Source organism: Juglans microcarpa x Juglans regia, chromosome 4S (genome assembly GCF_004785595.1).
Source record: "Juglans microcarpa x Juglans regia isolate MS1-56 chromosome 4S, Jm3101_v1.0, whole genome shotgun sequence".
Taxonomy (NCBI): Eukaryota; Viridiplantae; Streptophyta; class Magnoliopsida; order Fagales; family Juglandaceae; genus Juglans; species Juglans microcarpa x Juglans regia.
Window position 1 is genome coordinate 11,401,123 of NC_054601.1, and position 26,263 is coordinate 11,427,385.

General features: G+C 36.0%; 2 protein-coding genes and 1 long non-coding RNA gene across 10 annotated transcripts; 2 read left to right on the forward strand and 1 right to left on the reverse strand.

Annotated features, from left to right (window-relative positions):
* Positions 1-1,350: 1,350 nt before the first annotated feature.
* Positions 1,351-1,809, forward strand: LOC121262041 (uncharacterized mitochondrial protein AtMg00810-like). Its single transcript, XM_041164476.1, has one exon. It carries the CDS (start codon positions 1,351-1,353, stop codon positions 1,807-1,809), a length of 459 nt encoding a protein of 152 aa, XP_041020410.1.
* Positions 1,810-4,222: 2,413 nt separating this feature from the next.
* Positions 4,223-10,651, forward strand: LOC121262246 (potassium transporter 5-like). The gene is made up of 8 exons (XM_041164642.1): positions 4,223-4,693; positions 4,841-5,063; positions 6,920-7,168; positions 7,525-7,575; positions 8,441-8,701; positions 8,801-8,968; positions 9,081-9,335; positions 9,424-10,651. Exons 1-8 carry the CDS (start codon positions 4,484-4,486, stop codon positions 10,374-10,376), a joined length of 2,370 nt encoding a protein of 789 aa, XP_041020576.1. The 5' UTR covers positions 4,223-4,483; the 3' UTR covers positions 10,377-10,651.
* Positions 10,652-11,588: 937 nt separating this feature from the next.
* Positions 11,589-23,738, reverse strand: LOC121263518. Of its 8 annotated transcripts, none has more exons than XR_005940282.1 (7): positions 23,488-23,738; positions 17,933-18,175; positions 16,053-16,127; positions 14,924-15,033; positions 13,808-13,879; positions 12,165-12,223; positions 11,589-11,788 (listed from the first exon to the last, which is right to left on the reverse strand). It is a non-coding gene; the product is annotated as an uncharacterized LOC121263518 (long non-coding RNA). The 8 variants fall into 8 exon arrangements; XR_005940280.1 differs by lacking the exon at positions 11,589-11,788 and adding an exon at positions 16,421-16,492 and having other exon boundaries at positions 11,799-12,223; XR_005940279.1 differs by lacking the exon at positions 11,589-11,788 and having other exon boundaries at positions 11,799-12,223.
* Positions 23,739-26,263: the final 2,525 nt, after the last annotated feature.

The window sequence follows — 26,263 nt, forward strand, 5'->3', positions numbered from 1 at the left end:
TTTCATAGCAAGCAATGTGTGTTCCTAGGATATTCCCCCAATCATCATGGTTATCGCTGCCTTGATCTTATCTCAAAGAAAACCTACATCTCTCGGAATGTGGCTTTCGATGAGCATCTATTTCCAGCAAAAACTCGGCACTCCAACACTCCTCCTGTAACATCGAACGGCTCCATGACATGTATGGTTCCTGATCTCACACCCTTTTATTCCCAAGTTCCTGATGAGCTACTCCCTGGACCAACTCTTGATAATGAGCCCCATATAAATGTTGATATAGACTTGCCATCCATGTCACCCGAAGCAAGCGAGACTCCTCCTTCTGATATCCCTCCATCCAATGCTGCCAACATCGAGCATATCCCACAAGAAAATTCTTCTGAAATCCTTCCATCCAATGCTGCCAACACTGAGCATATGCCACAAGAAAACCCACAAGAAAATCCTCTTCAACATCACATGGTCACTCGATCCCAAACTGGCTCCACTCGGCCCAAACAGTTTCCCGATTTTAAAATGTTTTATACCTCTAAACATCCTCTGTGTGCATTTACCAGTACGCTTAATATTGTTACGCCTGTTACCTTTTCACAAGCTGCTCTATCCCCGGAATGGCAGCAAGCTATGCAACAGGAATATGATGCACTTCTTGCAAATGCAACATGGGACTTGGTTCCACGACCATCTGCCCATAATATTATTCGGACTAAGTGGGTGTACAAGGTTAAACAAAAATCAAATGGGAGTCTTGATCGATACAAAGCTCACCTTGTAGCAAAAGGGTTCGAACAAATTGATGGAGTCGATTTTGCGGAAACTTTTAGCCCTGTTATTAAACCAGCAACTATCCGAGTTGTACTTGCTCTTTCGGTTCAATATAGTTGGCCAATCCTACAGTATGATGTCTCCAATGCGTTCTTGCATGGTAGTCTTGAAGAACAGGTCTTTATCGAACAGCCTACAGGCTTTGTGGATCCCCACTTTCCGCAACATGTTTACAAGCTGAAAAAGGCTCTCTATGGCCTCAAGCAAGCGCTGTGAGCGTGGTTTCTTCGACTCTCCACCAGTCTACTTGACTTCGGTTTCATTGGCTCCTCTGTTGATACTTCATTATTTACATATCATCATGAAGATATTCATGTCTTTGTACTTGTTTACGTTGATGATCTGATCATTACAGGGTCTTGTTTATCATTTATTTAGACACTCACTTCTCATCTCCAGCGAGAATTTTCTCTTAAGTCTCTCGGCAACCTTGGTTATTTCTTGGGGATAGAAGCCTCACGTGATGCTCATGGACTTCACCTATGGCAGAGTAAATACATCTTGGATGTGCTTCACCGTTTTCGTATGGTTGGCGCTAAACCATATCCTGACCCGTGTGTCTCTGGCCAAAAGCTTTCAGCTAGCCATGGGGAACCTGCTGAAGACGTGACTTCCTACAGGCAAGTTGTGGGCGCCCTACAATACTGCATGTTGACTAGACCAGAAATTGCTTATTCGGTCAATCAACTTTGCCAACACCTTCATGCTCCCACTAAGATTCACTTGAAATCAGCCAAGAGAGTTCTAAGGTACCTCAAAGGCACAGTTGATCATGGTCTCTATTTCAGCAAAGGGACACTAGGAATCACAGCTTACTGCGACACAGATTGGTCTGGAGATGCCACAGACCATCGATCAACTACAGGGTACAGTATATTCTTTGGTCCGTGCCTTGTGTCTTGGTGTGCTAAGAAACAGAGTGTAGTTTCTCGGTCTAGTACTGAGTCTGAATATCGGGCACTTGCAATGGTGGTGGCTGAATGATACTGGATACGGATGTTACTAAAAGACCTTCACGTTCCATTGCTTCTCCTCCCACTGTGTGGTGTGATAACCAGAGTACTCTTGCTCTTGCATCTAATCTAGTCTATCATGCTCGTACGAAGCATATAGAGGTTGATTTTCATTTTATCCATGAAAAAGTTGTTAATGGCGATGTGAAACTCTGTTATATTTCCACCTTGGATCAAATTGGTGATCTTTTCACCAAATGATTGTCGTTTGCCAGATTCCAAATGTTGCTTGACAAGCTCATGGTGTGTGATCTCCCCATTCGCTTGCAGGGGGGTGTAAAGCAACCAGCTAACGCCGAGCTGTCCAACGTGAATAACTCCACAATTATAGACTCCACGATTGACGTCTCCAGAATCAAAGATTCAGATTGAGTCTATTCTTGGAATTGTTCTGTACATACCTTATTTGCTTTAAGCCTTGTATGTAAAGTTTCCTTGTGTATATCCTGACATAAATGTAGTGTGTCTATATATATTAAAATCCAAATGCTATGACAAGTTGTCAAAGCACGTTTATTTTTAGGCTTGTAGTCTGATCTATCACAACTGGGTTTCAGCCTGACTCAACCCACCCACCCACCCACATTTAGATAGCGAGCCAAACCAACCCGCGGATAGACTAAAATCGGGTCAGGCTTGAATCGGTTCTTTTTTTTTTTTTTTATATGCCTCAATTGCTCAAACACGTCCATTGAGAAATTACCATGCAACAGATACTTGCGATCGTATCTTAAAATTTTTCATCTTCCCATGTCAGCATCGACATCATCGTATCATATATAGTAATTTTTTATGCCACCACAATAGGGTTTTTTTCTTAAGAAAAAAGGATAAACATATATAATTAGTAACTTATAATAATTGTCTGGTTGGTTGTTAGTAAGCAACAAATTATAGATCAAATAAACCTTAATTAATAATTTATATGAGCTAGGCCCTACGATATTGCGTGGACGAAGGGTGATCAGAAAGATGCATGAGACTGGTACTACTATATCCAATAATTTCATTCATTATTAATTAAGCATATATATATAGTTGGTTTCTAGTGTATATAATATATATACATACACGTGCAATTAATCTTTGGCCGGTATTACGGATTTACAGTTATAGATTATGCAATTATTGCATACTTTTTTTTAAAAAAAAAAAAGTGGGATGCGCTATAAAAAAAATTAATTTTTTTTACGTAGATTTCATATTTTCTCACATTTTTTCAAAAGAAATGCATAATGCTTGTACAACACATGATTACTGCAAATATTATTTTTCGTGATCCTAATCTTTTACTTCACTGTTTGTTGTGTTGAATTAATGTTATATGTATATGAAATGTTGGCAAGGTTTTGTAATTTGAATCTATTTTCTCATGGAGTTGTACATTGTGGACTATAAACATTAAAATAAGACTAAAAAAACCAAAGTAGGGATTTACTCGATCCATGCAAAATCTGCCAGCTCAATTTTAATTTGCTTGTTGCATGTCAATCTTGTATATACTGCTAGGTAGCTATATAGTTCCAAAAGACAAAAGAGGATTAGTTATATTTAGATACATAGCGAAATGGTCCAAATAAATGTGAATACATCATGATCATATGGTGTATATTATATATTTTCATTAATATATATATATATATGTATGCCTTTATAATATAAGTCTAGGTTCAGGAACAACAATGGGTAGGTAGTAGGCCTTTTTGACTTTCTATTTACATGGAATATTCTTGCACGGATTCTGCAAGAAAATAGAGCAGAAATACTCTGTGCTTGACATATATACAAATGTATATATCTAATTATAAAAAAAAAAAAGTTATTATAAACTGATATAGTTTGATATAATATGTTAAATTATAAGATATTTTTTATATATTTTATTTACATATTTTAACATAAAAAATTAAATCCATCTCTATTAGATTTATAAAATATTAATATTTACAACTCAATTCAACATTCGAACGTAATCTTAAATTGACAGAAGTTTTGTTTGGACACAATTAAGGCCTATTTGGGCCAGGTCATATTTGAACACATGAATCTTTTTCTTCGGCCCCTTTAATTTTTAATCTTAATTATTTTTTCTTGGCTTGGTTTGTCGTAATTCTTAGTAATATAAAAACACTTTGCATATGAATATATATATATATATATATATATATAGGGTTTGGCTATTTTAATGGTTTTTATTTGGGGATTGGGAATAATATTGGGTCCACCCCTTGTTAATGTTGTTGTTTTTAATTAATAGGTATTATAGAAAAGAAAACTAGACAAGTACACAAAGAAGGCCGGGGAAGCTGGTGGATCCTTCGCAAAGTATTTCTTCTATATATAAGTAGATCTAGACGTATGTATCAGCGAAGTCCTCCATCACCCTCACCGAGGCCTCCCTACCTGATCACCTTCCCCGACCTAGCTAGCTAACTTCACAATCCATCCCACCTCACCAGCTACTATATATCTTACCCTGATACTATCTATCTCTGAATTGTTACGTGTATGACTCTCAACGCAGAGAGAGGACAAAACATGATGTATTTATATTGTGCTTTCATTGCATGACCATCTTTGTCCCCCTACTGATAGATAGAAAGGTAAATACATAGATAGATATACGTAACCGGACGTACGTAGTGATGGACGTGTCTAGTGATGATCATGTTGTAGAAGATCATCATAAACATGAAGAAATGGAGGAGGAGATGGCTGTGGAGGAGGAATTTCCTCATCAAGATCATCAGCTCAAAGGGAAGAAAAAATCATGGTCAAAGTTGCGAAGATACGACTCCTTGGACGTCGAATCCAGAAGCGTACGAGGTCATGTACATGGTGGCCATGGCTCTAAGGTTTCCTTAATTCCTACAAATAAACTCTCTCTCTCTCTCTCTGGTCTCTGATCTTTCCTTCCTTAATGGGTTCGAACTTTTTGTTCATAGAAGACAGTTATATTATGAAATTAGGAATGTCCATTAATTCATGTTTGGTTTTTGAAGGGGTGGTCGGTGATATTGCACCTAGCATTTCAGAGCATCGGAATAGTGTACGGGGACATTGGTACATCTCCACTGTATGTATTTTCCAGCACATTCTCAAACGGCATCATCAAGCATAATGATGATATTTTGGGTGTTCTCTCCATGATCTTTTACACTCTCACCCTCATCCCTTTGGTTAAATACGTCTTCATCGTCTTACGAGCCAATGATAATGGCGATGGTAAGTTCTTATTAATTAACCTTAATTAAACATGACTATCATTTATTTATAGCTAATTCTCTCATGCGTGCATGTTAATTATTAATTAATATATCAAAATTACGACTACTCGCAGATGATGATCTCTCACAGGATCATGATGAGTAACCCCATGTGTGTTTTCTGTGACAGATTTAAATTAGGTCAAAAGTGAACATGTTTTTTGTCTTACTAGAGTTACTCTGCCCGGAAGCCTGCTTCGTCTGCTTCTGCTAAAATCTTCATTTCCTTAGCACATGATAATCTTTTCTGATTTGATTATACAAATCTAAACTATCTCATCTCATCTTATATATATAATCATTATAACTTTCTTAAATTTGTACATAAAATATAATAAATAATTCAAAATTTTCAAATTGAAAATAAAAAAAATATTATAATAATATTTTATTTAACTTTTAATAATTAAAACATCTTATCTCATGATCTCATTTGAACTGCATAATCAAATAAGGCTTAAATAATTTCATTTCATTTCATTTAATTTTCTGAGAAAATTTTGATATTTCCTTGCACGTTAAAATTTTTTAGTTTTGTAGTCATCCTCTTTTCCAGCATTCAGCTATCTTCTGATGAATATACTGAATCCGGCGGCCTCCGACCTCAATTTTGTCCCAGTGCTGTTTAATATTATGGTCATGTTTGTTTACTCGAGATTCAATGGTCCGCTACTTGTCACAAGCTGCCAAACTTTTATGATCATTTATTTATTTTATTTTTAAGATTTTGGTCTCTTTTTAAACTTCTCATTGAGAGAAAAAGTTCATTCCGGACTCTAGTTTCTACCATCTTCTAATTTCAACATGCAAAGTCTAAACTTTCGTCTGTTAAACTACCACCTTGCGATCCGTGGTAGGCCAAAATTAATAAAAAAAACCATGCAGAAATTTGGAAAGTAAAGAAAAGGTTATAAAAATTAGGAAAAAAGCCAGACGAAACCTAGACATGTTGCTGGCACTTTCTAGAGAGGAGCTTGACTAGGCAGGTACATGCATATATGCATGCGTACGTACTCTGTGTGAAGGTCGTTTCTTAAAAGGAAAAATATTTAAGTCAATATAGCAATGTGTCGTACAAAGTCGATAAAATTTCACACGAAAAATTCTACTTATCATCTCCTACACCACACACTAATATGTAATTTATCATTTTTATCTTTTTATATAAATACACACGGCATATTGATGTGTAAATAATAAACATGTGTATTAAAATAGAAAAACAAAAATAAAAAAATTACATATTGGTGTGTAGTGTGAAGATGATGAGTAATATTTCTCAATAGAAGAAAAATAAAAACAAATTATAAAGCCCATAATTTGAATGGTTCATAAATTCTTCACTGTGAGCTCAGTTGGAGACCAGATATTCCACCGCACATGCGTGAAGAAAAGAGCTCATGTGGGGGCGGATGGGTCCTCTGACTTTTAGGGTGATCGGCTCCATTTTCTAAAAACACATGAACGTGAGCATATTAATTATGTTATATTTTAATGCCAATAATGTATGCTTTTAATATTGTTCATAGTTTAGTTGATCTCCGAAGTCTTAATACTATAATTGAATGAAGTTTCAAATTAATAAAGACACGCAAACAAAGGAATTAACTAATTGATTATAATCTGTCGTCATGAGTCATGCCAACTAGCTGCATGCACTGAAGTATTGGAGGGCAGGGTACTACTTGCATTTAATTACTTTCCACTATCTGGGGACGATATATATATACGATATTTATAATAATTATGAGCATAGTTTAATTAATCACTAATCGTCCTTCCTAATGAACTCAAGTACGTACTACTCAATTTCAGGAGGAACATTTGCGTTGTACTCTCTCATATGCCGATATGCAAAGGTGGGTTTGATTCCTAGTCAGCAAGCTGAGGATAGGGAGGTCTCGAATTTCAAGCTTGAGCTGCCAAACGATCGTCTAAAGAGGGCATCGAGGCTTAAGTCCAAGCTTGAAAGTAGCCAGTCTGCCAAGTACTTCCTTTTGTTCGCCACCATGCTTGGTACTTCCATGGTTATTGGCGATGGCGTGCTTACTCCTTGCATCTCAGGTTTGTTAATAATGATATATAGTGGGATTAATATATATATAATTTCTTTTTTCTATGCATAATATATGTAGTGGAATTAATGGAATACTATAAGATGGATGAGTATACTCCACCATGCAATCATAGAAGAGTACTCCACCATCTTGGGTAGTTGTCGGTACTTCATGTCCACATGTGTCAATACATGCATGCCGGTTTCTTAGAATTTGCTGCAATTTGGACACTTGTCCACATCATGTGTCCAATGTCTCAAGTCTCATCTCTAGCTAACTACTCACAGATTTTTATTGTTTGACTTTTGACTTGAAAATAATTTTCTGTCACGTTTGATGGCATATATATATATATATATGCAGTTTTATCAGCCGTGGGAGGGATCAAGCAAGCTACATCTGCAATGACAGAAGGTATATACCCCCACTTGCCTTTGTTTCTTGGGAGTCTTTTAATCTTTTAATCCCTTTTTCTTAATTTCCATCTGCCTCGATCATTATGACGTAGATGCTTGCAGTACTCTGTATCCACAATAATTACGTACTCTGCGGCCACTTTGACTATAATTAAGATATTGTAGACCAAAAGTGTTGGATCCAATAATGACTTCGAACAAAATATATATGTTAATGTACCCATGCAATGACTAAAACCTAAAGCAACTTTTAGACATGGCATGTGTCGACGCACGTCGTTTGAACTGTAGAGCTTTAAAATCTCACTTTAAATATACGTACGTGTAATATTCGCTGCTGCAACAAAAAGTCAGCTTCCATTATGTTTATTTTTATCTCTCCCAATAATTTATCAAGTTTGTTTGGCATATTGGTACGTACTGGATGTATTTTTTTTTAAACCAGAAAATTATATAAAAATAAATTCATAAATTAACATAAATTGATGTAATATATCAAATTATAAAATTATTTTTATTATAATTCAGATATAACATATTATATAAAGACATATATATAAATTTGTGAGTTTATTTTTACAAAATTTCTTAGTAACTTAACACTTCTTGTGTGCAAATTCACTTTGGGGAATCTTTGCTTTTAATTTTAGAACATATATTAATTAGGCACATCATACATGACCATGTACTATACAATCAAGGTTACAAATTATAGTTATAATGTCATCGTATATGATATTTCAAAAATTAGTGCCCTGATCATCAGGTGAAAATTAAGTTCAAGAACGTAAAAAAAAGATATATATTAACATTGACAAGCAAGTACTTATTCATGATAACACATCTTCTTTGAATACGTACAGATATGATTGTTTGGATATCAGTTGTCATCTTGGTCTGCCTATTCATGCTTCAAAGACTTGGAACTGACAAAGTCGGCTACAGTTTTGCTCCAATAATTTGCATTTGGTTTGCATTCATTGGTGGCATTGGAGTTTTCAACTTTATCAAGTTTGATCCAACCGTTGTCAAAGCTCTAAACCCACAGTACATTTTGCAATATTTTCGGAGGAACAAAAAAGAAGCATGGATATCCCTTGGTGGCATTGTGCTTGCCATAACAGGTTAGCAATGTTGCTCAATCCCATTTGGATAACTTGGAGTATATATCTATATATTAATAAAGTGTGTGAGTTTTGAAATGAATTCATGCATGCGCGCAGGAACTGAAGCCCTATTTGCCGATGTTGGTCACTTCACAGTTCCTTCAATACAAATAAGCATGTGTTCAGTGACCTATCCGGCACTTATATTTGCATATACCGGTCAGGCTGCCTATCTTCGCAAGCACAATGAAGATGTTGCAGATACCTTCTTCAAGTCTATACCAGGTAAAAGTTTCATCTTTTACAGCTACTTCTTATTTCCATATATGTCTTTGTTATTAATTGAATTTGTGAGATACTCTTACTGACATAAGCTATATCTATATTTCTGGTGCAGACTCTTTGTATTGGCCAATGTTTGTTCTAGCTGTATTGGCGGCCATCATAGCTAGCCAAGCCATGATTTCAGGAACTTTCTCTATAATCCAACAATCCCTGTCACTGGGGTGTTTCCCTCGGGTGAAGATTGTGCATACATCGGCTAAGTATGAGGGACAAGTTTTCATACCAGAAATTAATTACCTCCTTATGCTGGCTTGTGTTGGGGTCACTGTAGGATTCAGGAACACCACAAGGATCGGCAATGCATACGGTAATTAATTACCAAATGTTTGAAATAATCTCATCTCTTTGTGGATTCAAATCTGGTTGTAATTAGTGAAACTTTTTTCTGCATACAGGGATAGCAGTGGTATTTGTCATGACTCTCACATCGTCTTTCCTCGTACTTATCATGATCATGATATGGAAAACCCCCATACTTTTCATTATCTCCTATGTTTTTGTTATTGGCACTGTGGAACTGCTGTATTTAAGCTCAGTCCTCTACAAATTTGACCAAGGAGGATATCTTCCCCTAGCCTTTGCTGCAGTACTAATGTCTATAATGTATGTCTGGAACAATGTATACAGAAGAAAGTACTACTATGAGCTTGATCACAAAATCTCTCAGGATAAGCTCAAAGAGGTTGTCAATGACACAAACTTCTGTCAAATCCCCGGGCTTGCCATTTTCTACTCCGAGCTCGTTCAGGGAATCCCACCCATTTTCAAGCACTACATTGAAAATGTGCCTGCATTGCAGTCGGTACTCATTTTCGTCTCCATCAAGTCACTGCCCATAAGCAAAGTTCCAGTTGAAGAACGCTTCCTTTTTCGCCAAGTGGAGCCCAAGGATCAGCTGAATGTGTTTCGTTGTGTGGTGAGATACGGATACACAGATGTGCGTAACGAGCAAGAGCCCTTTGAGACGATGTTGATTGAGAAACTGAAGGAGTTTATTAGGGATGAGGTTTGGTTTTCCCAAAGAGAAAATAATGCAGAACAAAATGGTGAAACGTTTGAAGGCCGGGAGAGTGAAAATAAGGACCATGTAAAGGCGCAAGTTGATGAAGAGAGGCGACGGGAGGCAGTGGATAGAGAGATCGAGGCAGTGGAAAAAGCATGGCGTGCAGGGGTTGTCCACTTGATTGGCGAGAATGAAGTGGTGGCAGGCGAAGGAGCTGGCATTGGGAAGAGAATTTTGATAGATTATGCTTACAATTTCCTGAAGAGAAACTTGAGGCAAAGTGAAAAGGTGTTTGATATTCCTCACAAACGCATGCTAAAAGTGGGCATGACTTACGAGCTTTAGAATTTACATGCACGATCATGTTATGATAAAACGTACGTCCGTGCATGCATGGGGTCGTTAGACGACTTTACAGAGCAAAAGAAGGTATAGCTATGGTTATAAATGTTGCATGATTCCCCTTGTAATCTGCCATAATTCTGGCGTCAACTTTGTATTATATATATATAGAATAAACGTTGCGGTACGTTATGGTACTACCCCTTGCATCTAAATGTAAAAACAGGTAATTATAGATCATGTCAATGGAGTCTCTTTATGGTTAGGCTTATAAAGTTGAGTCTGAATCATCATGTGTTAGTTAACCCTATTGAAGATACACAAGGAAACTCGTCCAAAGTCTAGGAAAAATCATATATGGCAACTCTACAACCAGCAACCATCCACAATGCCCAACGGCTACGAAATGCAAATATGGAAATTATCCCGAAAATCTCTCTCCGTGATAAATTTATTGCACTCTTATGTAAATGTCCCACGCATTGTATATATATTGAAAGACTCTCAATGGACTGATCTCATGGTGTGAGAGACTTTTTAACAAACACTTCGTGTGCGATTCTGTTTAGGGTATCAAGAGCCAAGGGAGAGCCACACGATTCTGTTTAGGGTATCAAGAGCCAAGGGAGAGCAAGACTCTTACTCCACTCATGGCTTCCTGCATCTCACTGATCTCTATGAGTAACTTTGTCACCCTTCGATTGGCACGGGAACTATCACTTGTGGAGGGAACAAATTGTAGCCTTGTAAGGAAAAAAATTACAAGATTGACCTTTTTGCAATGAAAAAAATTGTTGCAAAACCAATTTTCGTTGTAAAAGAGTATTTGCAATGATGACATGTCATTGCCCTACTCTCGCAAATGCCTTGTTGTTTATCCCATCAATTTTTTCCCTATAAAAAAAGGATTTTTCTAATGCTCAAAATCATCACAAATATCTTCAATAATCGTTGCATTGACCAATTTCAACGATTTTTAATTCGCTGCATTTTTGAAAAAATTAAAATTCTATTTCTGATCAATTTCAGTGATAGGCAAAACTTGCCGTAAAATATACTTTTACTGACGATTTTATTTCGTCACAAATGTCCTAAAAAATGACAAAAATAGTATTTCTGTTTAACATTAAATCGGTGAGAAAAGTCAATTGCGGCGATAGATATATATCGTCGCAAAAGTTTAATAAATACCCGCAAATAAATAGATATTTTTCTCAACGATTATGAATTATCATTATGATCGCCGCAAATAAGTTGCATGGATGAAAAAAAATATTCCCGACAAATTTTACTTGCTGGAAAGGGTTTTTAACAAATAATAAATAAAAAAAAGCACAAAAATAGAATACATAAAAAATATAGTACACATCCATACAATGTAATACAAATCCAAATTATAGGTTCTTGCCATATGCCTCCATGTTGCAAAAAATGAAATATTATGAGAAATAAAGAGACAAAGCAATCGACAATGCACTACAAGTTCAAAGAGGATTTCCAAACCACCCAAGTTTTGCAGGCTTCACAATTTTACCTTACCTATGGATTGGTTTATAGTTCTTTTAACACACTCAAAAAAGATTCAAACTACTAATATGACCATATTATGATCTCCTTAACTCAAATGAAAGGACTATAGTATATGCTGAAGAATAAAAAAACTAAAACCAAAAAATCCAGATAAACCAAGCCACAATCTTATAAGTAAGATAGCTAATTGATAATCCATTCAATTCTAAAACAGAGCAGGAACCAATATCACCCCCTCCCTTAAAAAAGGGCAACAAATACCTCAAGCTGCGCATTTTGTTTACCACCATCAGCTTCTGAGGTCTTGGTCTTCAATAAACCTGGCATATATTGTGTTATTCAACTATGAAAATTAATATGTAACCAGAAACTTGAAGTGAGTTGCAAAATCCATTCAGTAGTGATATTCATTCAGACAACAATAAAAAATAGTCAAACAAGTAGGGCATTATATGTGGTAGTATAATACTCTGCCAAATCTTAAATTCAAAAGAAAACAAAACTAGAGACCCCTACAGCTATAACAATAAATCCTAACCCAAAGAGAAGAAAAGATTAGAATAAGGTTTCTCATTATCAAAACTTGGGATATTTCTCAAAAAAAAAAAAAAAATATTATTCTAACTTGATGCATTTTAGAAATTTTATCTAATAAAGATGAAGAAAATAGAGAGAGAGGCTGACCCTGGAAAAAATCCATAGAACTTCAACAAAAATATCCATGCTAACTATATCCCAACACTTCATTATCAAGAAGCAAGAAACAATAACTATTTCCTTCCCTCAATATGTTTTTTCCAGGTGGGATGGCACACAGAAACGTTGAGTCAACAATAAATATTTTCTGATAAATAAAGTGAGAACCTTTGAAATCTAAAATCGCAAAGTTTAGAGGAACACGGCAACGTCTCGTAAAAATTAGAAACTTCTCCATGACATGAAGAATATCAACAGGCCAGGGTAAAATTCTATTTCAATTTTCAACCAACCAGATGGGCCTCTTCAATTTTAACCCACCCAATTATTAAAGGACATGCAGGAAAGGTGAGGTCACAAGTTATGACTTTGGAATTTTGAAAATGGTGGTCAGGAATATATGGAGGATGAAAATTTCTGAATCTAAAAGACCTAGGCAGCAATCCGAAAAGCACTAAATGGAAAGTACATTTCCTAAATTTATTTGACGAAACTTAACCATTATCTTCAAAGGGAACCATATTTCCTCTAGTGCCCACAACATCATTGGTTAAAAACTTAGGTTAGTAAGTTGAGTAAAAGGCCAAAAATGGTTGTTACGTCATTAATTAAGTGTACTTGTTTTGAATCAAGTATATAGAAGACCACATACAAGCAGGGACTGAGATTCAGTTCTGATACATCACAATAATGACAGGTAATGTGCTGATTGATTAGGAAAAAAAAATAATATTTAGTAATTACCAGTTTAGGAAGAGCAACTTCAGTGTAATATTGGGGAGACAAGTCAATTAGTCAATTGGTTTTTGACTACTTTAGAGAAGCTGAAAAGACCCACTTGGAGATTCATGCCATCAACCAGCCATATATATATATTTTCAGATATACTATATATCATTCTAGAAGTAAGTAACTAAATGCGGGTGTGCTTGCAAACATAATGACAGTGAGGCTATATTACTGTGAAATGGTTGTTTTCCCCTTTTGGCGGTTCAATAAGAATTATTTTTCCGGACAAGATTTTATTCTGTTATTACATAATCAAACCAAAGCATATGGGATAATTTCAATTTGGTTTTGTGCATGCTCAGACAGTAATCTTGTTGAAAATATCTGACTAATGAGAAAATCGTTGCCCACTATCCCCAATGTCTTTCACAAAATTAATTCATTCTAGCATCCTAAACTAACATATGCTCTTTCCATACCTGACAGAATCCAATGGAGCATAATTGCTTTTCCATCTGCTCTATCCTTACCAAATTGATTGCTCCGGTCCACTTCACAAAAAAGACTCACTATAATCAGAATAGTGACCATTTACATGGCTTGAGAAAACGGAAAATCAAAAGAAGAGGACATCAGTCCGTCGATTTTTAATACTATTGTATCCCTTTTACTCTATGACATACATGGAGAGAATTTTGCAGTACAATTTATGTTCCCTTGAAAAAAATAAAAAATAAAAGAAACTGGAAATACATTATAAATGCACTGGTTCGCATGCATAGAATATACATTCTTTATATATATATATATATATATATATATATATATATATAATCTTTGCACCCGACAATTCATTCCAAGACTTCATTAGTGCTGATCACAGAATGGACATGACTACTAACAGATGGTTTCTACTATATTTATGAATTCAATATGTCTAGTGGAATACAATTATTAATCTAGGATGTTTGAATATCTAATCCTTGTATCATGAACTGGTTCGAGCAGCCTGTAACCAAAGCACAATATTAAAATTTAAAGACACCCTGGTAAACAATTTTCATCAGAGAAAAAGACCTATGCAAACCAAAAATCAAATGAATACTAGTGAAGCGTTTCACTAGTGTTCATTTCAAGGGAATGAATCAGCAGAAACCTGGAGTTGAACTATAAATTAAACCACGGGATAATGGACTAGGATGCCTGATTCCCATCATCAAACCAGTTATTTTTCATAGAAGAAAATTCAGGCCCCCAAACCAGGCTAATGTGGGTCAATGGTTTATTCACTTGGTGCAAAGAGTGTGGCTACAACATATTCAAAAATATGAAAACCACCAACAATGTAAGGAGAAGTAGCACAATATAATAATGATTGGGAAAAAACAAACTTCTCCTCTAACATGGGTAAATATTGTACATCACACGGATGAGTTTCCAAATAAACAAATGGTAATTCTTGCTGCATGTTAAAAAATTGTCCCATTTGAATTAAGAAGACCAGTATCTTTTTTGTGATGATAGCAGATATAAACACCAGTACTTGATGAGAAAATAGAAAGATACCAACAGATCAAGTACATAGTCATTTATACCTCATATCCAAATTTTTCACATGCACTGCTTCTTGCATACTTTCCCTCCCTATATACTTGGCATCTGAGTCAGCAAAGGAAACCCCCAACTGCGCGGACCTTCCACCACCCTAGCCAATAAAAAAGTAATTACACATCTCATACAATGGCAATTATAGAAACTGTTTTGTCCACCAACCTATCCAATCATACATGATTATATATTGCATCTTGCATATAGTGACAATTGCAAAAACCATTATCCTTACACGTAAAACACAAAAACTAGATACATTCTGCACACACTCACTCGAATTTCACCCTAGTACAACAAACCAAGACCATCATCTGGTCGGTCCCAACGTAAATGAATTTAGTCTAATCAAAAATGTATTTTAAAATATATTTCCTTCATTTTCCTCGATGGAGTAAAATCACTTTTGAGCTAAAAGTAACCAAATCGTACAGAACAGTAAAACATTCTGTCAACGAATAATACTGCATGGTATAGGACAGTAACTGAATTAGGTGGCAAAGCTCATGAAAGGAATGGAAACATTTCCAAACTTCACTATTTCCATATAATAGTTCATATGGTAAGCAGTTAAAACTTCTCAAATATGTGCTGGGATCCTTTTGTTCACTAGTCAACTAGCATACAAGTGGATTGCGAAGTGTACACAAATCTTAGGGTCCTAACCCATTACATGCATATAGCATGAAATCTTAATCAACCTCAGTATATTCTTCACCAATATTGTTGCTGGGTTATCAAATATGCTCTACTTCTGGCTTCTAAAGTATCCTGTGAATATGTGTACCTAGCCTTCACCTATTCGTATAACACATTTTTATGTAGAAAGTTTCAGGCTCATTCCAGTAAACTCAAATTTCACATATCTTTTTTGGTTTTCAATAGAAGTTTCTAAGAGTAAAACATAATTTATGGTTACAAACAGCAATTGAACAAGCAAAGAAAAATATTAGATGCAAGACCAAGACCTTACCACTTGGCCAACCCCTAAGAGTTAACAATATTAGATGCATTATATTCACAGAAGTCCAAAAGAAAAATGTATTCACCCAGGACAAAGAAAAATAACTTCAAAATCCAAACATCTTTATAATTAGTCCATTTTAAACAACTTACAACATCTCCAATTCTGTCAACTCTCCAATACAAACTGGGATTGAAGAAGTGATATTTAAGCAATTCCTAAGCACCCTGAGAGCACAGAAATAAGAGAAACAATTCAATAAATTTAAGAAACAAAACAAAAACAAAAGGCACAGCTTATTATGATAAGATTAATATTTGCTTAAAAGATTGAGCATTTATATATAACTCACAAATATCTTAACTTTTTCAGATCCTGGAAATGAGGGAATCCAATACTTGATCCTTTCAAATCAGATATCCTCCTGATAAACATGACAGATCAGTACAAATCAAATGTACCATCCTTCAGATTTCACATTTCTACTCAATTAATGTCCAGGAAAGGAAAATATACTCACAATTCTTCTAAGTTCTTCAACCTGGATATGTTAGAAGGAATGGGGCCTTCCATGTATGTGCCTTGCATATCACTGCCAAAAAAATCCTCAGATAGGACAGAAAAAAACATTGTATTTGGCATTTCTCATACTAGGCCTGTACCCTCTATGTTTAAGTAAATAGAATAAGAATGCCAACAGAGTAGAAAGGATATGGATTTAGAACAGTAAGCCTAACTTTTTTTCTTTTGCGAAGAGTAATTTTGGTAGCAAGCTGAGCTGATCACATGGCCTCTCACAACACCTATAGAAGTAGTTGCTAAAGAGGACTTGAGGATTCAATCCTTTAATCTTTCCATATGCCAAGGAATCTGGATACTGCTAGGCCCCAAAACCTATTTGACCATAGTTCAAAGTTTAGGTTTTCCTACCAATATAGGTGGGCTAAAGAACTCTAGATATTCTGCTTTCATGGTTAAGGCTACTTCAGACATTTTGGAACCTTGGAGTTTTTTCAAGGCCTTCTAGGAGTCTCTCACCTAGAAAAGTTTATATATATATATATATATATATATATAAAGACATAAATAGAATGTTTCAAACCTGTGATTACATGAATTAATTGCTCTTTGAAAATTAGCGTAGTGGAAAAGGAGATATTTGAAATCACAACAATTTAAATTCAAGGGCTTATCATGTGTTTCCCATATTATGTGGCGAGTGGCATTTGAGGGTGGTGGAACATTGGTGATTATTTTTTCTTGTACGAACCGATGTTCTCATGTATATTTCGGTTGGAGATTAGACTTTTAAGTCTAAGAAAGAAACTGATTTTAAACTTTGGGGAAGTTTAAAATCAGGCCAATTTTCCCCCTTTGATCGTTTCATCTTCCTTAGCCATTCTACCAGTTTTATATAAAGAAATATCAAACTGACTTCAACACATCAAGTGAGATCAATTTGTAATTGTTTTATACTAGTGTTTCTCAAAGCTTCAAGAGAATAGAACCTGACCATCTCAAAGTTGACATTTTTAAGAGCATAAAATCAATTCCACCTTGAGAAAAACATTGATTCCAAACCTATAAATGAAAACTAAGAAAAAGAAGTTGCTGCAAAGGCCAAGCTCTGCAAATGCATCCCAACCAATGTGCTGTCAAGGCAACAGTCAAGTTTGTCTGTGACAAATTACTCTGTTTTTCTTCCCCAATTGAGGCCATGGGCCTGACCCAGACAACTGATAGTACTATATAGGTCAATGAGTTAAACGCCACCACAAAGCTGTTTGGGATCCAGCTTTGAATTCCACCATACTTTCGGTTCCAAAATCTTAACCATTTGTTAATGTAGTCAGTCTAACATAGGATTGTTTATATTGATTTTAAAATACATTATAAGAATTCCACAGTTACATTATATATACACAAACACATAGGCAATTTATGCATAAATTGAAAGAGCAAACCACTAGTGTTTCTACTTGACCTAAACGGTTTCATTAAGAACGTAAACTTAAAAAACAGAGTATCTTACCAACAGTAATCGACTCCAACCGAGTGGAGGAGACGACGGGGAGGAGGCGAGTTGGATTACCCACTACTACTAGGCAAAGTGGTCTTGCTTGATGTCGAACGGCAGCTTAATCGATTTCAAAAATCGCACTTTACGAGCTGGAACCTCTAAATCGCGAGTAATGCACGATGATGAGTGGGTTTTGCTTCCGGTCGCCAAATCGGTGGAGTCTCCACTGTTGGTGGTGGTTTTCAGTGGTAGAGACTATTAGAGCAGCATACACAGCAGATCACTCAAGATCCAGCTCATGCACAGGATGCTGCTCATTTACAGATCAATGGTTCTGATGTGCAAGCTCAGGCCTCATCAAATGTGCAAAACACGTCATAATTCTTTAGTTCATTTATCATATAGACTCTCATTTGGTTGATGTTTCATATATAATATAAATTCCAAGGTTGTTACGTTGCTGCACAAATTCATTGTAATTATTTTATTATGATAGTTTGTCAGGATTTTATTTCCTCTTTAGTATAAAATTGCATGCAGCACTCTGTAAAAGTGTATGACACAATACAATTCTTGAGCATTGCTCTTTCTTCATTCCGTGTCTTTTCTTTCTTCTTTCTGTCGTTTATTCCTTCTATTCCTTTTATTCTTACATGGTATCAAGAGCCATTGCGTAAATATATCTTGCAATGACTACTGAATCTCCCAAGTCCCATTTTTTGAATTTCATTAACATCACCAATCCATATCGCCTTGACCATGGAGACAACCCCTCTCTCCTTTGGTCCCTGACCTTCTCAACAATGAGAATTACATTACCTGGTCAAGAGCTATGTGTTGAGCTCTTCGTGTCAAAAACAAAATAGGCTTCATCAATGGAAGCTTAACCAAACCTAAAGACCCTACAGACCCTCTTTATATTGTTAGAGAGAGATGCAATGATCTTGTTGTCTCTTGGATTCACAATTCCATCAATTTAAGCCTAAAGTCCAACATTGCCTTAGTGGATGATGCAAAACAGATCTAGTGTGAGCTCAAAGAAAGATTCACCCAACAAAATGGGCATCGAATTTTTCAGCTCAAGAAAGCTCTCACATGCTTACAACAAGATTATGATTCAGTAAGCATTTATTATGGCAAGCTTAAAACAATTTGGGATGAACTTCTCCTATGTGACCCTCTGCCTGATTGTACCTGTAGCAAACTCATTATCCTTAATTGATATGGAAGGGATTGTGTTATCCAATTTCTTATGGGTCTCAATGACTGACACACTACCACCCGTCACCAGATCATGCTACTTGACCCATTACCTTCTATAAACAAAATCTTCTCCATGATACAACAGCAAGAAATGCAGCATAATATGCTTAACATTCTCCCTTCACCAGATTCCATGGCTTTTGCTGTCAAATAACCATATTACAAACCATTTTCCAAGCCATCACAACAGACCAAACGTGAAAGATCATTTTGCACTCATTGCAAAATTCAAGGTCATACCCTAGAACTTTGCTTCAAAGCAGGCAATGCCAAGCCCCCCACCTGCACTCATTGCCATATGACTGGGCACATAGCAGACAAGTGCTATAAGTTGCATGGTTACCCAGCTGGACACAAATTCCATGGCAAGATCACTCAAGATCCAGCTCATGTAGCTCATATGACCATCCTGGATACAGAAAAACAATCCCATGACCCTCCCACCTTTACCAAAGATCAATACCATCAACTCATTTCTTTATTGCAGTCAAAGGAGGCCTCAATTGCTAATCACTCAATTAATATTGTCCAAACAGATTGTCTTCCTTCATCTACCATGAATGGTAATCATTTTCCTTTTACTTCTTTCATCCTATTAGATAGCACAAGCACACACCTCTCTTGGATAATTGACACAGGTGCTACAGATCACATGATCTGTAACACCTCACATTTTCTTCTATAACATCTCAAGTTTCCTTTGTTATTAAACTTCCCAATGGACAATCTGCACCAGTAACTCATATAGGCACAGTTCACATTACTTCTAGATTAATTTTGCACAATGTCCTTTGTGTTCCTTCTTTTAGTTTCAATTTGATATCAGTTAAACAACTAACATCTTCCCTTTCTTGTTGTTTTGTATTCCTTTCACAAATTTGTTTTTTTCAGGACCTTTTGACATGGACCACAATTGGCATGAGTGAGATTAAGAATGGCTTATACCACCTGCTCACAGAACCAATTTCCCCATCAGCTCTTTTTTATTATTTTTCAATTTCCTTACAAAAGACAATTTCTGTTTCTGCTGTTTCTCACAAATTTAATCAGGTTTCTGATATTTGGCATTGTAGAATGGGTCATACTCCCATCTCTAAATTATATGTAATAGTAGACCCATCTAATAAAAGACATGTTTCTACAATTTCTGTTACCAACCCATGTCAAGTTTATCCCCTTGCAAAACACCACATATTGCCATTTCCTGTTAGCACACATAAAAGCAGTAACTCTTTTGACCTTATACATTGTGACATCTGGGGACCCAATTCTTTTGAAGCTTATGATGGAACCAAATACTTCCTCACCATCATAGATGACTTTTCGAGGAGTACTTGGATCTACCTGGTTAAACATAAATCCCACACCAGATCATGCATTGAAGCCTTTTACAATTTAGTTAAAACACAGTTCCATGCAAAAATAAAAATTTTGAGAAGTGACAATGGCCTTGAGTTCAAAATGACAGAATTCTTCAATAAGAAAGGCATTATTCATCACAAAACCTGTGTGGCAACCCCTCAACAAAATGGGGTTGCTGAAAGAAAACATCAACATCTTCTAACATAGGCAGAGCACTCAAGATTCAAGCAAACCTTCTTAATTCTTACTGGAATGACTGCATTCTAACTGTTGCGTACATTATCAATCGTGTTCCTAGCCCTTTGCTTTCCAACAAAACACCATATGAACTTCTTTTCCATTCCCCTCCTACATATTCTCATATGAGAATCATTGGCTGCCTATGTTTTGCTTCCACCTTATCCCTTTGAACCTCAAGGAAGAGTCTGAGTTCTTCTTGGCTACCCATTTGGAGTGAAAGGGTATAAACTCCTTGACCTTCACTCTAAAACAGTCTTCATATCCAGAGATGTGACCAATGAATATGTGTTTCCATTTCACCAACCTAACTTATCTTCTTCACCCATACAACCCCCTTTTCAAACATCCTTCCATCTTGCTCCTCTTCCAATAACAATTATGTTATTCCTTCAAAAACTTCATTCTCTTCTCCCTCTCCACCACCCCCACCTGACTCATTACCTCATTCCCTTCCACCTACTCCACCTGCTTCACTACCTCCTTCATCTCCATCTACTCCACATGACTCATTACCGTCTCCCCATCCACCTGACTCATTACCCTCTCCCCCTCCATCTATCCTTAGAAAATCATCTCGAACCAGAACTGCCCCTCAATATCTTCAGGATTTTCATTGTCAGCAGGCCTCTTCTATCTCACCTTCTCAATCAGGGGACATGGCTACTTCTTCAGGTATTCATCATTCTTTATCTTCCTTCATTTCTTATAACAATTTATCTCATGCCTTTTTTTTTCCTGCTACCATATCATCATACATTGATCCTCATACTTTTAAACAAGCTGTTAAGGACCCTGATTGGTGTCAAGCAATTGAGGCTGAACTTGAAGTTTTAGAGCTTAACCACACCTGGACACTTACTGATCTACCCCTGGAAAAGTCCCCATAGATTGCGAATTTGTCTTTAAAACCAAATACCATTCCAATGACACAATTGAAAGGAAGAAAGCAAGGCTGGTTGCCAAAGGTTTTACTCAGCAACCAGGAGTGGATTACCATGAAACATTTTCACCTGTGGTGAAAATTGTGATAGTCAGAACCATCTTAGCTCTAGCCTCCATTAAAGGTTGGCATCTTCACCAATTTAATGTCAACAATGCTTTCCTTAATGGAGAACTCAAAGAAGAAATCTACATGAGAAACCCACCTGGATACAATAAAGGTTCTCCTCATCAAGTTTGCAAGCTCCTCCGAAGCATTTATGGCCTCAAACAGGCCTCGAGACAGTGGTATGACAAATTTTCCTCTTCCCTCATCCAATTTGGATTCACTCAGTCCAAATCAGACTATAGTCTCTTTACCCATCATATTGTCACCTCGTTTACAGCACTAGTTGTCTATGTAGACAACATAGTAGTTGCCAGCAATCAAGTTGAATCCATTTATGTTCTTAAAGGTTTTCTGAACAAACATTACAGAATTAAGGACTTAGGTACATTGAGATATTTCTTAAGCATTGAAGTTGCTAGGAATCCTACTGGTATTCATTTATGTTAGAGGAAATATACCCTTGATATCCTTGCAGACTCAAGCATGCTTGCTGCTAAACCACTCCAAATCCCAATGGACCAGAACCACAAGTTAAGTAAATCAAGTGGCAGCCCATTACCTGATCCCACCCCTTATAGACAACTCATTGGTCGACTCCTTTACCTTACAATCACAAGACTTGACATAAGCTATCCTACCCAAGAACTCAGCCAGTTCATGGACCATTCTTCAGCAACTCATCTTGCTGCTGCTTATAAGGTATTAAGATACCTTAAGAATTCACCTGGCCAAGGGATTCTCTTATCCTCTACTTCAGAAGTTCAATTACAAGGCTATTGTGACTCAGATTGGGCTACATGCCCTGACACTCAAAAATCCATCACTGGGTATTGCATTTTTCTTGGACAGTCTCTCATTTCTTGGAAATTCAAGAAGCAAATTGTGGTTTCCAGGTCATTTGTAGAGGCTGAATATAAAGCCATAGCCTCCATCACCACTGAGTTAACTTGGTTAAGACAGTTGCTTACAGACCTCTCTATCTCTCACCCTCAAGCTACACAATTATTCTGTGACAACCAAGTTGTATTATATATTGCGGCCAACCCAGTCTTTCACGAGAGGACCAAACATATAGAGGTAGATTGCCACTTAATCCGAGATAAAATCTTAGAAGGCAGCATCAAAATTGCATATCTTTCCACCACCTCTCAAATTGCTGACATTTTCACCAAATCTCTACCTTTTTATACACTATATTTACACCTTTCCAAGATGGAAATAGTAAACATCTATTTTCCATCTTATGGGGGGTATTAGAGCAGCATACACAATAGATCACTCAAGATCCAACTCATGCAGAGGATGCTGCTCATGGACAAATCAAAGGTTCTGATGTGCAAGCTCAGGCTTCATCAAATGTGCAAAATAGACATCATAATTCTTTAGTTTATTTACCATATGGACCCTCATTTGGTTGATGTTTCATATACCTTTATGTAAATTCTAAGGTTGTTACGTTGCTGTACAAATTCATTGTAATTGTTTTATTCTGATAGTTTGTTAGGATTTTATTTCCTCTTTTAGTATAAAGCTGCATGCAACACTCTGTAAAAGTGTATGACACAATACAATTCTTGAGCATTGCTCTTTCCTCATTCCATGTCTTTTTCTTCTTCTTTCTACCATTTATTCCTTCTATTTCTCTTATTCTTACAGAGACAACCGGGTAGGATGGTTTTTTGAGTGGGTTTTGCTTAATGTGCTGGTAGGGAGAAAATGAAGAAGAAGAAATGGAGAAGAAGGTGAAGTCGGGATTTGGGAGTGCACGGGAGAAATGTTACGGGTGAGGGGGTAAATCTGATTTTCGTCTGTTTTGACTCCTGACCATTAAAAACGCAATTCCAACGAAATTGTCAGTCACAACAAGGTTTATACCTTATGTGGCGATGTTTTACGCCACAATTTGATTTAAAATCGCTGCAAAAGATAAAACAAAAAAGGTTTCGGTTTGGAGGCCGCGTCGACCAAGAAATTGCCAAGAATACTAATTTATTGCGGCGATTTTATTTTCAACAAATAATAAATCGCTGCAATAGCCTATATTTTTTTTAGTGAATTTATTTTTGCAAATTGTCACTTTTTGCTACCAAATTTTATCGTTACGAATTGATTTATTGTCGTTGCAAATAGGATTCGCGATCTGTACATTTCGTTGCAAAAGAGCCTGTCTATTTATAACGAAATATACTTTGATTGCAAACAGTTATTTGCTACAAAAAAAAAGCTATTTGCAGCAAATGTATCTCTCTACAAATAATATCGCATAAGAGAAGAAAATACAATATCACACATTAGGGATAGAGTTTATCATCAATTCATACATATTGATTCACGTGTTATAATAATTAAAAAAGAATCGAACATAGATAACATGCAAAAAAATGTCAAATATAATATATATATATATATATTTTTTTTTTATAGAAAAGATAATTTCATTAATCAACTGGAAACATAAATATAGACAATTATCAAGCTATAAGACTTGAGAATACAGTCTAGAATACAATCCCACCATTAATTAATACTTTCAACATTGAAAGCATTTCTAGCCAACTTATGAGCTACCATATTCCCCTGCCGATATACATGTGCAAAGCTACAAAATCTAAAACAAGAAGACAATTTTTTAATTTCATGGTATAACACACCCAGCATAGAGTTATTCATACTGTCATCCTGTAGAGTTTCAACAATGATCAAGCTATCACTTTCCACCACAAGTTTTGAAATTCCCATTGTAGCACATAATTGCATACCTCAGAATATGGCCAAAAGTTCTATAGCCTCTATGTCTTCAACCTCACACTCAGTTAAGCTTGCTGCCATTAGAACCTTACCTACTGTATCCCGTAGAACCGCACCAACACCACTCTGCCCCATCTCAGTAAATATTGCACCATCAACATTTAGTTTTAGCCAATCCATAGGAGGGTGCTGCCATTTATAATGTGTCTGAAGTTGGGAGCAATTTTTCTGCTGTACTTTATCAAAACTGTGTAGCAAAGTCAAAGCATTGCCTGCAACCTGCTTTGGAGTTAGGACTAATTGCTCATGCACAAACTTATTTCTGCGGAACCAGAAACTCCACATTAGAACAAAGAAAAGTGCCAACTTATCATGTAGTTTTCTATTACATAACTGCAAGACCATGTCCAAAACTGACTTTTGAGGATCAATAGAATATTGATATAATATTGATACATTGATTACATGAGCAAATAATCCTACTTCACCATGACATTCAACTACAAATGTACAACACCATTCTTCATACAATACCATTTCTCTATACATGCACAATCCAAACCAAACATAAATATACAATCCACCAAAATATACATTGATATGGCTTCCTCAAATTTCATCTATACACAATACAGGAAATATATATACAAATTAATCTGTCCATCATTTAGAAACCCACATGACCATCATCATACTTCCATCAAACTCCATTACAAGTCTATCATTTAATCCCAACACTTCAAGACAACCAATCACCAATTATGCAGCAAGCATATATGCTTAGAATTTTTAATAGTGACTGCATGTACAAATTATACCACTGCTTGGAATTTTCAGGTTGCAATAGTACTCCTTTACTACCCAGTTCATAATAACTTTCCACAGTGTTTTTATAAATAATTCTAGAAAAATTAAGTTTACAAAATAAAGATATCATAGCTGAGAATAAAGACTTCTTTAAAGAAACCTAATTACATACAAAGGTGAGCTACTAACAGATCACCAACCTACTGACAATAAAACCACGGTTGCAATACAACTATATATGTTATTAGCAATCATGCAAACTAGTAACCTGATATGCATCGATCTTCATATATACTTCAAGACTACAGGCTGAAGTTATTGTCTACATCAGGCCATTCAAGATCCTCAAGGAAGCATCACGATTTGACTTCGACTCTACAGAATCAAATTAGAACGTGAGACAAAGTGTTGCGTTAACTATATATTGAAATATGCCTAAAATGACTAAAATACCTAATCAGTCTGAAAATCATATTCTTGGAATCTTCTAGCTCCTTTACAACTTTTTCAACATACAATTTTTTTTTTTTTTTTTGTATAGAAATGATAATTTCATTAATCCACGGAAAATGATTAGAAACAATTATCAAACCATAAGGCTTGAGAAATACAGTTTGGAATACAATCCCACCATAAACTAATATTATCATCCATGAAAGCATTCATAGCCAACTTATGAGCAACCATATTACCATTTTTGTAGAGATGTGAAAAGCTACAAGTACCAAAACAAGATGATAAGGTCTGAATTTCATGATATAGCATGCCAAGCATAGAATTACTCATATTGTCATCCTGTAAGGCTTCAATAATAAGCAAACTATCGTTTTCCACCACAAGCTTTGAAATTCCCATTGTAGCACATAATTGCATAC

Excerpts from the sequence above, each read along its gene's own strand:
- LOC121262041 (XM_041164476.1), top strand. The coding sequence starts at position 1,351 with ATGGTTGGCGCTAAACCATATCCTGACCCGTGTGTCTCTGGCCAAAAG.
- LOC121262246 (XM_041164642.1), top strand. The coding sequence starts at position 4,484 with ATGGACGTGTCTAGTGATGATCATGTTGTAGAAGATCATCATAAACAT. Across the intron at positions 7,576-8,440 it reads TACATCTGCAATGACAGAAG|ATATGATTGTTTGGATATCA; the intron begins GTATATACCCCC and ends GAATACGTACAG. Across the intron at positions 9,336-9,423 it reads AAGGATCGGCAATGCATACG|GGATAGCAGTGGTATTTGTC; the intron begins GTAATTAATTAC and ends TTCTGCATACAG.